This window comes from Brassica napus, chromosome C4, assembly GCF_020379485.1.
Source record: "Brassica napus cultivar Da-Ae chromosome C4, Da-Ae, whole genome shotgun sequence".
Taxonomy (NCBI): Eukaryota; Viridiplantae; Streptophyta; class Magnoliopsida; order Brassicales; family Brassicaceae; genus Brassica; species Brassica napus.
Genome location: NC_063447.1, coordinates 16,483,979 through 16,501,927, shown reverse-complemented (window position 1 = coordinate 16,501,927; position 17,949 = coordinate 16,483,979). Strand labels below are relative to the sequence as shown.

General features: G+C 38.8%; 1 protein-coding gene across 1 annotated transcript; it reads right to left on the bottom strand.

Annotated features, from left to right (window-relative positions):
• Nucleotides 1–5,161: 5,161 nt before the first annotated feature.
• On the bottom strand, nucleotides 5,162–6,456 carry LOC125585563 (tropinone reductase homolog At2g30670-like). The gene is made up of 5 exons (XM_048754866.1): nucleotides 6,377–6,456; nucleotides 6,068–6,275; nucleotides 5,744–5,960; nucleotides 5,473–5,579; nucleotides 5,162–5,355 (listed from the first exon to the last, which is right to left on the bottom strand). The coding sequence occupies exons 1-5, from the start codon at nucleotides 6,439–6,441 to the stop codon at nucleotides 5,164–5,166; spliced, it is 789 nt and encodes a 262-aa protein (XP_048610823.1). The 5' UTR covers nucleotides 6,442–6,456; the 3' UTR covers nucleotides 5,162–5,163.
• Between the last annotated feature and the right edge of the window lie 11,493 nt (nucleotides 6,457–17,949).

The window sequence follows — 17,949 nt, the reverse complement described above, 5'->3', positions numbered from 1 at the left end:
CGTTTTTATGTTGTACCGGTCTCCCTGACAATGAACCCTTGACCATAGGGTCACGTCAGCATTCTCCAAATACGTTGCAAGTTCCGGGTTTGCACTCCTTATCTCATCCATGTACCGGTCAAAATCGTATAGTGTATGAGCATAAGCAGCACCTTTCACCAAGTACAAGAGATGCTTCCCTTTATACTTTTGGACAATGTTCTGTTGAAGGTGATAATAGCATATTCCTCGGGTAGCCCAAGGAAACACCTTATCACACGCACTCTTAATGGACGCGTGCCGGTCGGAGACTATCAACAGAGGATACTCATCAGATACACGACTCGCCAATTTTGTGAAAAACCATTCCCAAGATTCATCATTTTCACCATCTACAATCGCAAAAGCCATTGGAAATATCTGAAAATTACCATCTTGCGCAGCTGCAACTAACATAACACCTTCATACTTCCCACTTAGGTGAGTCTCATCCACCACAATGACCCTTCTCTAATACTGAAAACCTCAGATAGAAGCTCTAAATGAGAGAAATAGATACTTAAATCTATTCAGAGAATCAAGTTCTATACCAGTGACAGACCCCGGATTTGCTGCTTTGATTTGCTCCAAATATGAAGGCAGTCGCTCATACCCATCTTCCGCTGATCCTCTCACCAATTCTTGCGCATATAACAATGCTCTGTATGAAGTGGTGTAATCAAGTGTCATGCCAAACATGTTCTTCATTGCATCTTTGATATGCTTCGGATTCAACCCTTCAATGATTCCAACACGATCTATGAAAAGCCTACCAATATACTTCGGAGAACAGTGTTTCCGCTGAGCGATTCTGTCTGCCACAGAACATGTATGCGTTTCCACATACTTGGTTACCCAAAACGTGTTTGTCCCATGTTTCACACTCGCTCTGATCTTCCATCCACAACCATTAACACGACACCTTGTCACAAGGAGAGTTTTCGTTGACTTGTATATTCTGAAGGAGAACTTACCCCTTACCGCTGTCAACCGCATCTGTGAAACCAGTGCATCTCTACTAGCAAAAATCTGGTTGACATAGATCCCTTCACTACCATATGTCCGTTTGAAATCTTCAAAACCCATATCACCATATTCTTCCTCACCCTCATCTTTAACCTTTCCATACTCACTGTAATCCTCAGCATCATCAACCGCTTCAGAAACATCAGGGATATCATCATCCTCCTCCCCATCATGATTTTCAACTTCAGCCACATCATCATCTTCTTCCCCTTCATCAGCTTCATCCCCTTCATCATCTTCAGCCATATCATCATCATCACCTTCATCCCCTTCCTCTGGAACCGTTCTCATCTTGCAAAGGCTTGATACACACAGACGTACTTAATACGTTTTAGTTATCTCGAGCAAGTTCCGAACTTGTCTATCACTTGTAACATGAATAGGAGGGGTGTCTGGAGCCACCCGTTGCATTATTTCTTCTGCTAATGAGTAGGCTAACACCACAGACTCGGTGTTCATGTCCAGGTTATAATCTTCTTGAGCCATTGCAACAAGTTTAGCATGTGTCAAACTTTCACTCAAAAAGAACAGTCTCGCGCCTTTGAACTTATCAACCACATAATTCCAACAACCATCTTTCAACAGTCATTCTCCATACACTACATGTAACTGACGATCCATCTGCAAAAATTAAAAAAAAAACACATTAGCAAACATAGAACATGTATGAGTTAAAAGCACATTAGCTAGAAACATTAATTAACATGAATGTTGGTAACATCATAAATATCACCAATTAAGTTATAAATTTCATTCAGTAGCCCAAATATTAATTAATAAACATGAATTAACGAGAAAATGTTAAAAAATCTTTATAATTTTAGAGAAATTGCAAGTTTATTAAACATTGACGCATACGACATCCACAAAGGTCTTCTGGTAGACTTCCGTAGAAGTCGTCCATTCAGGTCATTTTTGCAATTAAAATTTTACAAAGGACGACTTCCAAAGACGTCGTCTCTACAGCAGACTTCTTTGGAAGTCTTCCTTTGTAAACATTGGCATACTTTTGTTTTAAAAAAAATCACAAAAAAAACAAAAGACGACTTCCATGTAAGTCGTCCAGGATAAACATGTTAGTTTTGCATTTGACAGGATTGTGTCAGAAATTTGACTTTTCCTGGACGACTTACACATAAGTCGTCCAGTTCGGGACGACTAACCCATAAGTCGTCCAGCTGAAAACCAAAAAATTCATTATTTTATTATAACTAGACAACTTCCATGTAAGCCGTTTCAGGTTAGATTTACAATTGGAAAATAAAACTTATTTTCTCGACTTACTTGAAAGCCGTCCGGTCGACGACTTATACGGAAGTCATCCAAGATAAGCAAGGTTTGACCAGAATCTCAGAATAAAATCATGGACGACTTTCGTGGAAGTCGTCTACCGGACGACTTTCGTGTAAGTCGTCTTCCGGAGGACTTTCAAGTAAGTCGTCTAGAATAAATTAAATATTTAAGTTTTATTTTCCAATTGCAAAACTAACCTGAAACAACTTACTTGGACGTCGTCTAGTTATTAAAAATATTGATTTTTTGGTTTTCTTTTGGACGACTTACAAGTAAGTCGTCCAGAATAAGTTAAATTTTGACACATTCCGGTCAAATGCAAAACTAACATGTTTATCCTAGACGACTTACATGGAAGTAGTCTCTGGGTTCCTCAAGATTTTTTTAAACAAACAAAAATGGAAGACTTCAGTTTAAGTCGTCTAAAAAAACACATTTAAAAGTCAATTGCAAAACTAACCTCTGCATTGACCATAAGACTTCCATGTAAATCTTCTACAGGCAGAAGTTGTCTCCAAGCACACATAAGCTTAAACAAAAGTAACCCACCGAGAATCGTAACCTTCAATGGCTCTATGAACCATACAAATTTTAGAATCAAAATCTTGGGTTTTTTTCGGATGAATATTGAGAGAAAGTAAAGAGATATTGTTTTTAGTTCCTAAGAATTGAGAAAGAAAGAGTTGAAATTGATTTTTAGGTGCATTAAGAGCTTCAAATTGGTTGTTCTTGGTGGTTGATGTATTTATGGCAATGGCAATATTGTGAATACTTGAGGAAGATGAGGGTGATAGAGTAAAATATGCATTTTCGGAAGAAAAAAAAGTGATGGCATTTTCGTGAATAATCTGAACTTTAGGGGTGAAAGAGGCAAGTCAAAGTTCCAAAAAAAAAACATGGGTTAGTTTTGTGTTTGACTTCAAGTTTTGAGTCATATTTGCAAAAAACCCTTTATTTTAACTATAATATATATATTTATCTTGATATTTAAGATAATTAATAAACATTAACATATTCTACTAATATATACATACTATTTTGAGAAATGAGCATGCTAATTTATCATCTTCTTAATAATTTTAGGATAAGACATTAGTTTGATTAATGTTATTATTTTAATTTTAATATATATAGTTATCATGATATTTAAGATGATTAATAAACACACCTATTATACTGATATATATATATATATATACTATTATTTTAAAAATATATATTGTAATATATATATATATATATATGTACTTATCATGTTATTTAGGACATTTAATAAATAAATAGATATTAACAATTAATATTAGCAGTATCTACCGATAATATCATAATTATGTTTATCATATATATAATTTGTGATTTTAATAACTAATATTATAGCCAAATTTTCTAATTTTATTGGAAATATTGATATAAATTATATACTTATGTTAAACATTTTTATATATTTAATATTAAATATTTTTTATATATTTAATATTCAACAATCATATTTCCAAATTAAAATAAATTTTGTATTCGTACATAAAAACATAAAAATTAAAGTTTGTTAATTTGATTATTACTATAGAAAAGATTTTGATCCAAAATCTACATCCTATAAATAAAATACGAATAAAATGCATCATTTAATACATTAATTAACAATATGATATTGAAGTGTTATAATTTATAATTTTAATTTAAAATTTGTATATAATATAATAATCTAATATACTATAAAATAAACATTAGAATTAAAATCTATCTATTTATCTTCTTTTTTTGTTCAAAATCTATCTATTTATCTATACTATTATTTGAAAAGTGATTTTGTTAATTTGTCATGTTTTTCATAATTTTAGGTTTAGTCATATTTTATGCTCAATTTTTAATCTTCATAAATATTTTTAGTTAATTAGCTGATAATTTATCATTATCAAATGATAATATCATAGTTAAATTTATATTATATTTACTTTAGTAATATATATATATGTGTGTGTTTATATTATATTTGGTTTAGTAATATTAAACCGACTCTATTTTAACCAAAGTTCACTATCTACAGTCCAACCAAATCTCACTAACTAACTCATATCAAAGCTTTGACAGAAGAACACAAGAAACCGACTTCTCTTTTCCTCTTGAGCACTTCAAAATCAAAGCTTTCCTCTTTCTTTCTTTCTTTCTTTCTGTATTTCTTCTTCAAATTTACTTTATTTTTTTTGTTGTTGGTTGGTTTTCGATGGACGAGTCAAAGAAGAAAGTATAATATATTACATAATGACCTCATTAAGTTTGCTTAAGATCAATTAAACCTGATTATGATGTTGTCGCCATATTAATTGTTATTTCGTATATGTGGTATGTATTAACATAAACGTCGTGTAGTTATTGACATATTCACTTATTTTGGATTGTTTTCACCATATTAGACTATATTTCGTGTAGCTGGCAAACTTTTTTCCTAGGAAACAAAGGAAAAAGAACCATCGATTTCTTAACTTGTGGAAATGGAAAATGAGATAATGTTCCTACTGTTCCACTAAGATAGAAGGAAATCTTTGGTATCGTCAAAGATATCCAAAGGATTGCCTCTGTTCTTGTCGATATCTCATTTTCTTCTTTCTCTCGTGATCACAATGTGGAAGCCGACGGTTTAGCAAAAAGAGCCCTTAGTGGTTCATTGTCTGTAAGACCATCTTTGGGTTAATTTGGGCCTGAGGTCTTTTTTTTTTAATGCATTATCCAGTTATAAAAAAAAATGATAAGGTTCCTACAGCTAGAAGGATCACTTTCTCTTATTTGCATAGACAAATAATTAAGACACACACACATAAGTATCGCTCAAGCCTTAGGCTGATAGGAGAAACCATTGACAGTGAGACCTCCATCAACACAAATGGTCTGACCAGTAATATATGAAGCTGCAGGTAGACACAGAAAAGCCACAAGTGATGCAACCTCTTTTGGCTCTCGAGCGCGACCAAGTGGAGTTCTACTAAATAAACTCTTCTTGTAACAATCGTCTTCAAGAATCTGATTATTCACAAGATTATAGGACATAAGAATGACAAGTACAAGGTCTTAATTGTAAGAGGTGTTAACTGGAAAATAATAGATAAGAGAAAAGTGGATGATGGTGTTATTGATTACAGGTTCATTCATATCAGTGAGGATAAAATTAGGAGCAACAGAGTTGGTTCTTATGCCATCAGTTGCCCACTCACACGCCAAACTTCTTGCTAGTTGATTCATAGCTCCTGTACATACACAAAGAGAAAAAGATATCGATTTGGACAATCAAGCTGTTGGAAGTAGCTACTGGACAAATATTTGTGACCCTTAAGATAATTCATTTTTAGCTTATAGGAATTCACAATTTTACTGCGTCTATTTAATATTAATTAAGTTTTCATTAATGTACCTTTTGTTAAACTATAGAGGGATCCACATTCCATTGATACAACCCCTCCAACAGAAGAATTCATAACAATGCTTCCAAATCCAGAAGCCTTTAAAAGAGGATGTGAAAGCTGGGTAAGATGATAAGCAGATTCCAAGTTTGTTGAAATATGGAACGAGAAATCTTCTGCCACGTATTCTGTTGTTGGCTTAACGCGAACTACGCCGACATTATTCACCTATGTTGAACAAAAAAAGAGTAACAAAATCTTACTATATATATATGCCACTACTTAATAGGTATTCTTTCATAAAAATATACTTATTTTCTTTAAGATTAACTTACAAGAATGTTCAGCTTACCATCGAACATCTTTGAGATAGTTTGCATCAGTCTTTCTCTCTCGCGACGTGAGGATAGATCACATATTGAGCCACTCACTTGAAACCCTTTCTGTTCCCATTCGCTTAAACTTGCATTGAGCAGTGTTTCAGATATGTCGCATACATAGAGTGTAGCTCCAAAACTAGCTAACTCTTCTACTATGGCATGCCTGAAACATCCACAACCTATCAAAAAATTATCGACATCTTACACTGAAAGAGGGAACCATTGGGATAAGATGTGATACAGCTACAGAGTAGAAAAACGAACCCGATTCCGCTAGCTCCACCAGTTACAAGAGCAGTCATGCCTTGAAGACTCCATCTTTTATCCATTTTTGTTTGCAAATCAGTAGCAATGATCACACATGCTAAACACAGGACATATATAGACTATAGAGGCAGGGTATATCAAATATACCTAGCTAGTGACGTTTTGGAGGAGTGGAAAATTAAGGGTTATTTAAAATAATGAAAATGAATTATGTAAATGGAAACTAAAGTGTAAATTAAGTAAAACAAAATATTTTAATATTGATTTGGGTGTGAACAGTTCAGTTTCTTCAATTAATTTGAGTGTGAACATGCGTTGAGTTTAAAAGCAATAATGATTTGGCTGTAATAATAAAATTCCAAATGTTGAGTTTCTTCGATTAGTTTAGGACTCAGTCGTCTCTTTTCCTATAATACTCTGATTGATTCACGTTTTAATTTATTTATTTGGCTGTTGATATTGGACTCGTCAAGTCTTTCCCTAATAATCTGATTAATGTCGAGCATCTCATATTCTATTTAAAGCATACTATTAAAACGTTCTGTTACAGAGCTTCTTAGGATAGATGGTTTACTTAACCGGTTTTTTTGATAGTTAGAAACTCGGTTCACTTGTAAATAACCAGATATGTATATAAGCAATATTAGCTTACATTGTACAGTTTTTTTTTTTTTTTTGAATAAAATGTTAAATTCGATTCAAAAGAAAATGTACTTGTTTACAGCATTATCTACTTTGTTTATAACTTTTTTAGCAACATATGAATTAAAAAAATTAAGTCCCCACTGATGCGATCCATGCTTGGAAAGCATTAGCCAGATTCTTGTCCTGTGTCTTTGACGTCATTGTTCTGTTTTTTACTTGTCTATCAATGACCCTGAAGAGAGTCTCCTTCGGGTGTGGTTTCTCTCTATGCTTCCGAGAGTTATGTTCCCGCCATAGCATGTAGAGAGTGGTCTGGAGCACGTATCGCGCAAGAAACATCTGGGTTTGAGATAGCTGAGACTGCGACATAAAGAGACTGATATTACTCCACTCTTCAGTGTAATGACCCATGAGCTGACGCATGAGCCTGGACCATAAAGACGAACTGTATGCACACCTGAAGAATAGGTGATCTCGAGTTTCAAGGTGCTGTTGACAGAGCACACAACTCCCATCGATTCCTTGATTCCACATTACCATTCGATCTCCCGTGGTAAGTCTTTTTCTGAGCGAGCCAAGAACAGAACCGGAACTTTGGTGTTGCTTGGCTAAACCAGAGTCCCTTATACCAAGCCACCTTTTCCCTCGCTGGCCGTATGTGATTCCAAGTTTCTCGAGTTATAAACTGACTTTTGTAAACATCATGCTTGCCACGCCATAGTACAACATCTTCTTCCTCAGACCTAGTTAATGATAGGAGTTGGCGTTCTACATTAAGAAGCCCTTCAGATCGATGGTGACGTCGTCTTCTTTTTGTCATGGCAATGTGGACAGTATCATGCTGACCAATGCCTGTATCTATCTGTCCTTGTGGCCCAAACTGATCCATCAAACAACCCAGCGGAGACCAGTGATCATACCAAAAGGAAGTTGATTTGCCATTTAGGACCTCAACCTTACACAACTGACAAGCCAGACCCCGGATTTTAAAAAAATTTCTCCACATCCATGATCTCTTTTTATCTTTTTATTTCACAGACCAGATAGACTCATTCTTCAGCACTGTTGATTTGATCCATCGCACCCATAGTGATGACCTGTTTGAAACCAGTCTCCAAAAAAGCTTAAGCGGGGTGACATTGTTTATATCAATCAACGATCTAAGGCCAAGCCCTCCTTCATCCTTCGGACGACACACTTCCTCCCATGCCACCTTTGCTTTCCTGGGATTTAGGTCGCTTCCAGACCATAGGAAAGCCGAGCAGATTTTGTCAATTTCTCGGATGCATGCTTTAGGAAGTCGAAAGGCGGATAACCAGAAGCTTGCAATGCTCCACAACACCGAGCCCAGAAGCTCGAGCCTGCCTGCATATGATAGGAAACGGTTCTTCCAGGAGCTAATACGATTCCGGATTGTCTCAAGGAGGGGTTGATAATCACTGCTGTTCATACTCATTGTAGTAAGAGGTAATCCCAAGTAGCGCACTGGAAGCTGATCCATTTTAAACTGGAATCTAGTTTCAATTTCCATCTGAATATCCGCTGGTACACCGCCCATGTGATAATCCTTGACAATTTCTGTTGCAAGAAGAAGATTCTCAATCAAGAGCCTCTCACTAACAAATGCAGACTGGTTCGCTGAGATAAACTTAGGAAGTAACAGCTTCAGCCTATTGGCTATGAGTTTGGAGATGACTTTGAAATTTCAGAGACTACTAGAAACAGGAACTAAAATACGAGATACCAAGAACGCTTTCTTGTATTTTAGAAATCTGTTAAATAATCTCCCTAGATCTGTTTAATCCGAATTACTCTCAGACATACACGACTAGAGACGGACCAATTTCTAATCTCTCGAAATAGAAGCACGAGCTGCACTAACAGGTCACTCGTCTTCCTAATGCTGGCAAGAACAACCCTCTTACTCTAGCCACTTAATCTCTTAAACGTTAACCTAAATCTCCCAAAGGTAATAAGGTTAAATACCCTTAACACAATATCCTATTTTCCTAATATTGTGATAAGCCCAAATCTTCCAGATCTTCTTTGCTTCCCGCCAAAGTAATATCCTGGAACCAATGAGACGCCGACACGTCATCGTCTCATAACTGACTTGTAACAGCAAGTTACACATCCTTCAACGCGTGTAACACATCCTCTGTTACATGATCCGAGAAGCTCCTTTTCTTGAGCTTACATTCTCCCCCTTTTTATCTAAATGTGACAACCTAAGCACCATGCACTGGAAACAACCACACAGCACAAATATCCAAGACCATGGAGTCAACTAGAATACTCAAACCACTAATCATGAGCTGAAAAACACATTCTTAAATATGTTACAAATAAGGTTCATAAAAAGCACAGCCGATACACATAGTCTAAGTCTTAGATGCCACAAGATAGATCACATCAACATTAAACTTGCAAATGAAATTCAGATATGACACAGTCGTCATTCAGTATCAACTCAATCCTCCTCCTCGTCTTCATCAAACCCAAGATGAGGAACATATTGCACATAATCTCCCCCTGCGTAGGTGCACATTAAGATAAAAAATATTTGTTAGACAAGCAGTAGGTAACGATACAAAAACTCTACAACTCCCTTACTCCTCAGGTGGACTCGAATGGCTTTGAGACCAGCAATGGTGCGATTGATGTCTTCTTCAAGATTGGCAGCACTTTAATCTGCTCCAGACCCTCGACCAGCCTTAATGTCCTTGACGACTAACTTTGGTGTTCCCGTGAATTCATCATTGAGCATGTCAGGAGGTATAGTACGCTGGAAGAGAATAACCTGCTGAATCAAGGTAGGGAACATGATGCAACGAGTCTTCTCCGCCATTGCCATAATCTGATCGTAGACTAGTTTCCCAAAGTCGAATCCATCATGATGATGAAGCATGTAGACAAACCTGAGACGCTTCTGATTCATAGATGTGTAGTTCATGGTGGGAATCCAGTTCGAGCAGACGAGTTTGTACAAAACCTGATTTGTAGCAGTGAGATACTTCGAACTCATATTCTCCCATCGTCTTATTCTATCATCAGTGAGAAAACCACAAACTTCATCAATGCTTTCATCAATCCAGTTAGGATCTTCTTCAAACCCCGGAATACAATACAGAGAATTAATCAGACTTGGAGAGAAATCAACTAGAGATCCTCTGACATACACAGCTACACCATCGTCTCATTCCTCAGCCTCAGGGAGATTAGCGATGAATTCTCTTATTACATTCGGCTGATATGGATCGATATCAGTGAGAGTATGAATCAAACCTGCTCCAGTCACAATTATTATGACATCAGAGACATTGTCGTCCGTGAGAGAGATACACTGCTGAGGAATGAACTTCCGGCCTCGGAGGTCTTTGAAACGCTCAGTCGCCAACATTGAGAAGAACCTTCCAGTCATGGGCATTCTTTTTGGTCGCATGAGGTTTAGTTTGATAAACATTCCGACTCTCCTCATATCTCTGTTCTTTGGAGTGATTTTCAGGAGTATCAGCTGCAACCAGAGCTTCATCGGGGTTGTCGTTGGAGGAGTCCTCATCCGAGAGAGACTCAACTTCTGGCTCAACGTGCTCAGGTGGAGGTGCAGTATCACCAGCTGAAACACGACGGCGAAGTCGCTTCCGCGAGGATGGGCACGATCCCTAAGGGATGTCAGAAGTGTTCATCGGAGCTGTCTCGGAGACACATGGCGGATCGGACTCATAATTCTTCAGCTTCGAGAGCCGCAAGCTTTTTCTTGCTGGTTACATGTTGCTAGTGAGAGAGATCGAGTGCGCCGGCCAAGAGAGAGAGAGCGTGACACTTGAGATCGGCTGAATCATTCAAGCCACAAGTACCAACCCTAAGCACACTCACAAAGACCGTTAGACAACACAAAAATAGGCCCAAAATGCATGACCCAGAACTAATGAATGAAGAACTCAAAATCAAACCGTTGCATTTTTTTTTTAAAAAAATTTTAAAACTACCATGTACCAACATCACTTACGTTTGTGTGAGAGAGAGAGAGTTTGTGAGACTGATAATCTAGTCCTCGTGAGCATTACATCAAGCAAAAGAAACCGTATCTTGAACAACTCGCCAGAAGACATACTCAAAGATGCCTTTAGCGTCCAGAAGAGAGCTAGAGATGGCTTCCCACTCGTACTAAGTCACCAAGAAGTTTTAATAGAAATCAGTGAGACCAACCCAAGTCTGTAGCTACTTCTCAGCCAAGTAGCTGTCACAGACAAGATTCTTCCGCACACCTCACTCACACCTTAGCTCCTACAGCACAGTCATTCGTATGGTCTGGAAACACAGTGTAGACATCTTGTGAGTCCGTCTCTCCAACTCGACAGACACAATAATCTTTTTTTTGTTTTTACTTCTTCAAGAGTCTGTTTATCAATTAAAATGAGTGAGACAGTTGTCAATACTAGAGACAAAGTGGGGCCACACCTCACTCCAGGCTGAGCTATCTCGAAGAATTGACATCAACCCTGCCCAGTCCGGACAGTGATCGAAGTCAGAGTCTGAATGTTGTGTCATCCAGCTCCAAAACGAGTATCCATCATTCCAGGCCTTGCCCTTTTTTTTTTTTTTTTTTTTTTTGACTTTCTTTGCATTGCGTGAGATATGATATTCTCCTTCTGCTTATTTTCACTCAGTCTCTGTCGTGTTTCTACATTCGATCCAGACAGTGATCAATGCTCAGACCGAAAATGTTGCAGCATCCTGGTCCAAGATGAGTGTATTTCACCAGCGAATCAAGTGACTGTACTGTTGAGAAGATAGGTGGAGTAAGCTGCACAAACGAACTTGTTGGCTCAAGGTTTTGGGGTTGTGGTGACATATCGACAAGTAGTAACACATATATACAGCATCTCTCCTCTTCTGACAGGACTTATTCAGAGATTCACAATCCCTAAGGCCTTTTGGTGAATAGATCAGCCAGTTGTCTTTCAGTTGATACTTGCTCCAAGATCACAATTTTCATCTCAACCAACTCTCTCACAAAGTGATGTCGAATGTCAACATGTTTGGTACGCGAATGCTGAACCGGATTTTTAGACAAGTTTATAGCACTCATATTATCACAATGAACTAGCATAGGGCCAGAGATGATACCATAATCGACAAGCATTTGGCGCATCCAAAGTAACTGAGTGCAGCAGCTACCGAGAGCGATATACTCAGCCTCAGCTGTTGAGAGAGAGACACAATTTTGTTTCTTGCTATGCCATGCTACCAAGTTATTCCCAAGAAAGAAACACCCGCCAGATGTACTGTGTCGGTCATCCAAACATCCTGCCCAGTCAGCTTCACAGAAACCTGCAAGATTCACGTTAGTTTCAAAGGTGTAATGAAGACCGAAATCCAATGTACCTTTCACATATTTGATAACACGTTTGACTGCATTCATATGTGACTCTTTTGGATTAGCCTGGTATCTAGCACAGATACCAACACTCAGACACAGATCAGGTCGGCTTGCGGTAAGATACAGCAGGCTTCCTATCATAGCCCTATACAGCTTCTCATCGACAGGTTTCCCATCATCATCTCGTGACAACTTTGTAGTTGTGCTCATTGGAGTATTGGCTGTCTTACTTGTCTGCATCCCGAATCTCTTAATAAGATTTTTCGCATATGTGCTTTGTGAGACTGTGATTCCATCGTCTAGCTGCTTGACTTGTAGTCCAAGAAAATAACTCAGTTCGCCCACCATGCTCATTTGGAATTTCGTAGTCATTATCTTTACGAACTCATCAACCATGGACTGAGAAGTTCCTCCGATATTATATCATCAACATAGACTTGAATGATGAGGATATCTCTTCCATTTTCTCCAATGAACAGGGTTTTATCAACTCCTCCTCTTTGAAACCCAGCCTGAGTCAAGAACTCTGTCAGGCGATCATACCACGCTCGAGGGGCCTGTTTAAGTCCATACAGTGCCTTCTTGAGTTTGTAAACATGATCAGGAAAGTGAGGATCCTCGAAACCCTTAGGTTGTGTGACATAGACTTCTTCCTGTAGCACACCATTCAGGAATGCACTTTTCACATCCATTTGATAAAGCTTGATATTCAGATTACATGTCATTCCGAACAACAATCTGATTGACTCTAGTCGAGCAACTGGAGCGAATGTCTCATCAAAATCCACACCTTCGATTTGTGTGTAACCTTGTCCCACAAGTCTTGATTTGTTTCTGATCACGTTTCCTTTTTCATCAGTCTTATTCTTGTGAATCCACTTAGTGCCAATGATTTTGACACCGTCAGGTCGTGGTACTAGTTCCCATACCTGGAACCGATCAAACTGTTCAAGCTCCAAATGCATAGACTCTTTCCAAAAATCATCGTTCAGTGTTTCCTGAAGCATTTTAGGTTCAATCAATGAGACAAAACACTCAAGCTTGTTCAGCCCAGCTGTGAAACACGCAAGCTTGACCATTTGCTTAAAGTCAATCTGCTTCCTTCTTGTGACTCTTTCACCAAACACGCCACCAATCACATCGGCTAAAGAATGATTTTTATGCACTTTGGCTTGATCGAGATCCACTTGCTGTTCCTCAGTCTTGTCATCCTCTCCTTATGACTCATCTTTGATCCTTACATCAGAGGATGCTTCAGCTGGCTGTGTAACACACTCAATTTTCTGAGTGACTTGTGCTTGATAGAAGCTGATACTGTCGTCGAACACAACATTCACTTTATCTCCAATGAACTTAGTACGTCGATTGAACACTCTGTATGCCGAGCTGTTTGTTGAATATCCGAGAAACATCCCAACATCACTCTTTGCATCAAACTTCCCAAGATGATCTTTATCATTTAAGATGTAGCACAGACAACCAAAGACGTGCATGTGACTGAGGTTTGGAGTCTTCCCTTTGAACACTTCATACGGAGTAGTCTTTGTGTTAGGTTTGACGTACACTCGGTTTATGACATAACATGCAGTGGCTATAGCTTCTGCCCAAAAACCGGATGAACACTGTTTCCACATAGCATAGCTCTAGCCATCTCCTGTAGTGTTCTGTTCTTCCTTTCTACTACTCCATTTTGTTGAGGAGTTCTGGGAGCTGCATATTGATGCTTGATTCCTTGACTGTGACAGAATTTATCAAACTCCTCATTTTGAAACTCACCTCCATGATCACTCTTGATCTGCACAATGCCACCCTTTTCTTGTTTGAGTTGCAATGCCAAAATACGGAAGCTCTCCAGCGCGTCCGACTTGTTTCTCAGGAAGTCCACCCAAGTGTATCTGGAAAAGTCATCTAGAAGAACAAAGATGTACTTTTTCCCTGCAATGCTGTCTGGTGTGATTGGTCCCATAAGATCCATATGGACTAGCTCGAGTATCCCCTTGGATCTGATCTCAGAAATCTGTTTGTGCTGAACCTTCACTTGTTTGCCTTGACAACATCCTCCACACACGGTATCAGTTTGTTTTTCCAGTCCTGGAATTCCCCTAACAACTTCAGCATTTACCAGTCTGGTCAAACCATTAGTATTCATGTGTCCAAGTTTCTTGTGCCAAAGATCCAGCTTGGACTCTTTAGCAGAGTAACATAAGTGTGATGGCTTCCATATGTAACAGTTGTTTCCAGATCGCACTCCGCATAGAACAATCTTTCCTTCTGTGTCGACTGCTCGACATTCTTTGCTGTTAAAGATAACTTCCAATCCCTCATCACAAAGTTGGCTGACACTAATGAGATTTGCCTTAAGACCATCCACATAGAATACATTAATGATTCGAGGAAGAACAGTCTTTTCGAGTTCGCCTACTCCACGTATTTTTCCTTGACCACCATCCCCGAAAGTAACTCTTCCTCCTTTGATGAACTCGAGTTTCTCAAAGAAATCTTGATTCCCTGTCATATGTTTCGAGCATCCACTGTCAAAGTACCATGGAGTGTCAAACTGTGGATTGGAATCAGCGCTTGTATAGGCGAAATTGCTTACTAACTCAGTTTTAACAAACGAACTTGCGAAATTTCAGATTACAGTTTTTTCTGTGTCTATGCGTATCTCATTCTTCCCACTGTGTGAGACAGTCGAGGTTCTCTGCTTGTAGCTTGGGTACAGATTGCGTTTGGCTATCCAGACATGACCATACAAGGACGGTTCCATGAAACATAGGTTCATTCTCCAAGCTCACTGATACTGATTCTTACGGAAGTAACAAAACCTTACGTTATGACCACGCTTTCCACAGAAGTGACAACCATTCCCGTGACGTGTAGCAGTAGGCTTCTTTAAGTTCTCATTTTTCAGATTACCAGTCTGAACTTCTCCTGATACTTGGATTTCTTTTCTTTTTGAGCTTTCCTTCACAAATACCGTTTCTTCAGCCGATTTGGATGTGGAACCTTGAAAACCTAGTCCCCAACTGCTGCTAGGAAACTGGCCAATCGTGAGAAGATGATCCAGAGTTGTGGTGCCGGTAGTGAGCATTCTTACTTTCTTGAGATTTTCAGCAAGTTGGTTTTCAAGTAACTGGCTCTTATCCATCTCCTTGGCTAGTAGGTCATTCAGATGATTAACCTTCAGCTCAAACTGCTTCTGCACCCTTTCTTGTTCTGTCATGGCCCTTTTCAGTGACAACATCTCTTGATCTGAATCTTTCATGATTGATAATTCAATAATCTGATTCGAGGGTTTTTCCAGTTCCAAGATGTTCACTTGAGCTTTTAGCATAGCCTTATCCTTCAGCAGTTGCAGGTTCTCATGACTAAGCTCAGCAAATTTATCGAATAGAGACTTGTATTCTGTTTCAAGATCATTGTTGAGATCATCATCATCCTCTTCCACACCTGAATCCAGTTTCGGATCTCCTTCCTTACAGATAAGCGCCATAAAGTTTAGATGTAGCTCCTCTCCATCACTGTCACTTTCAGAGTCTGTATCACTGAAGCACATGAGTGATTTGTCCTTCTTTTAGATTGTTGGGACATTCACTTCGAGTGTGACCAAACCCCTTGCAATCAATGCATTTTAGCTCTTTTCGTTTAGCTAGAGGACACTCGCTGCGATAATGCCCATAGCCCTCACATTCGTGACATTGTAACTCCTTTTTCTTAGAGCTCTTTGAGTCTTGCCTAGTGTGTTGTGAGTTGCCATGATCTGATTCATTCCTCTGAAACCGTGAATTGGATCGATTTCCTCCTTTCTCCATTCGCTTGATGAACTTATTGAAGTTTTGATCCATTAATCCCAAGTTCTCTTCAATTTTCGCGACTCGGTCCTGTTCTTTAGAATCAGCTGTAAATGCGATGTTCTTTTGAGAGTTTGTAGTTCGATCAGTCTTCTCCAGATCATGAACCTTCAAGATTCCTGACAATTGATCAAATTTCATCTCATCAGTGTTAACAGCTATATCCAGTACTGCCTTGTATGATTCAAACCGTGGTGGAAGACACCTTAACAGCTTCTTCACTAAATCCTTCTCATCACATTTCTTTCCAAGAACCGAGGCTTCACTAGCTAGCTCACTGATCTTTCAAATGAATCCGTCAATTGGTTCATCATCACCCATCCGAAGATTCTCAAACTTTAAAGCTAAGTGATCAATCCTTGTTCTTCGCATGCTGGTGTTTCCTTCGAAGTGATTGACTAAAATAACCCATGCCTCTTTAGCATACTCACACCCTTGAATGATTTTGAACTGGTCCAGGTCAACTGCAGAGAAGATCGCCGTAAGTGCTTTTGAGTTGAACTTTGATGATGCCTTCTTGATCAGTCCACCTATCTTTTGGCTTTGGAGCCAGTGTTTTGTCATCAGTCATCATCGTAGGAACATACCAGCCTTCTTCCACTGCAGTCCATGCATCCTCGTCAATTCCTCTGATCAACTGCCGCATTCTTGCCTTCCAATGACCGAAGTTACCACTGTCCAGCATGATAGATTTCTGACTTCCGAATACTTCCTTCATGGTGTCCATGAAATCCGCAGGATCTCAACCTGTTAGTAGCATATGATACCACAGAGGTTTCCTGCTCTGATACCAAATGAAAGTTCAGAGACTACCAGAAACAGGAACTAAAATACGGGAAACCAAGAACGCTTTCTTGTATATTAGAAATCTGTTAAACAAACTCCCTAAATCTGTTTAATCCGAATTATCTTAGTCACACACGACTAGAGACGGACCAATTTCTAATCTCTCGAAATAGAAGCACGAGCTGCACTAACAGGTCACTCGTCTTCCTAATGCTGGCAAGAACAACCCTCTTACTCTAGCCACCTAATATCTTAAACGTTAACCTAAATCTCCCAAAGGTAATAAGGTTAAATACCCTTAACACAATATCCTATTTTCCTAATATTGTGATAAGCCCAAATCTTCCAGATCTTCTTTGCTTCACGCCAAAGTAATATCCTGGAATCAATGAGATACCGACACGTCATCATCTCATAACTGACTTGTAACAGCAAGTTACACATCCTTCAATGCGTGTAACACATCCTCTGTTACATGATCCGACAAGCTCCTTTTCTTGAGCTTACAGACTTTGTACAGTAAGTTGCAACAAGATATCGGCCTACAGTCCTTCATCTTTACCGCTTCAGTTTTCTTTGGTATCAAGGCCAATATGGTTGAGTTAACTCCTTTTGGAAGGAACCCCTTGACAAAAAAAGACTGAACTGCCACCACAAACTCTTGACCAATGATTCCCCAAGTAGATTTATAGAACTCCGCGTTATATCCGTCCGGTCCTGGCGACTTATCGCTGGAGATAGCAAACAGTACGGCTTTGAATTCTTCTGGCGTTACTGTCTGGATCAAAGCTTGGGCGTCATGATCTGTACATCGGAAGGATAGGAGCTCCCGAAGATGCTCCACATCCATTCCTGTGAAATCTGGAGGTTGATGCTGTAGGAATTCTTTGAAAAAACTCTCAGCT

What these genes read in the sequence shown, in the direction of transcription:
- LOC125585563 (XM_048754866.1), bottom strand. Translation starts at nt 6,441, where the DNA reads ATGGATAAAAGATGGAGTCTTCAAGGCATGACTGCTCTTGTAACTGGT. An exon ending in GGTGGAGCTAGCGGAATCGG is followed by an intron (nt 6,276 to 6,376) that starts GTTCGTTTTTCT and finishes TGGATGTTTCAG; the next exon opens with GCATGCCATAGTAGAAGAGT. An exon ending in ATGGTAAGCTGAACATTCTT is followed by an intron (nt 5,961 to 6,067) that starts GTAAGTTAATCT and finishes TGTTCAACATAG; the next exon opens with GTGAATAATGTCGGCGTAGT.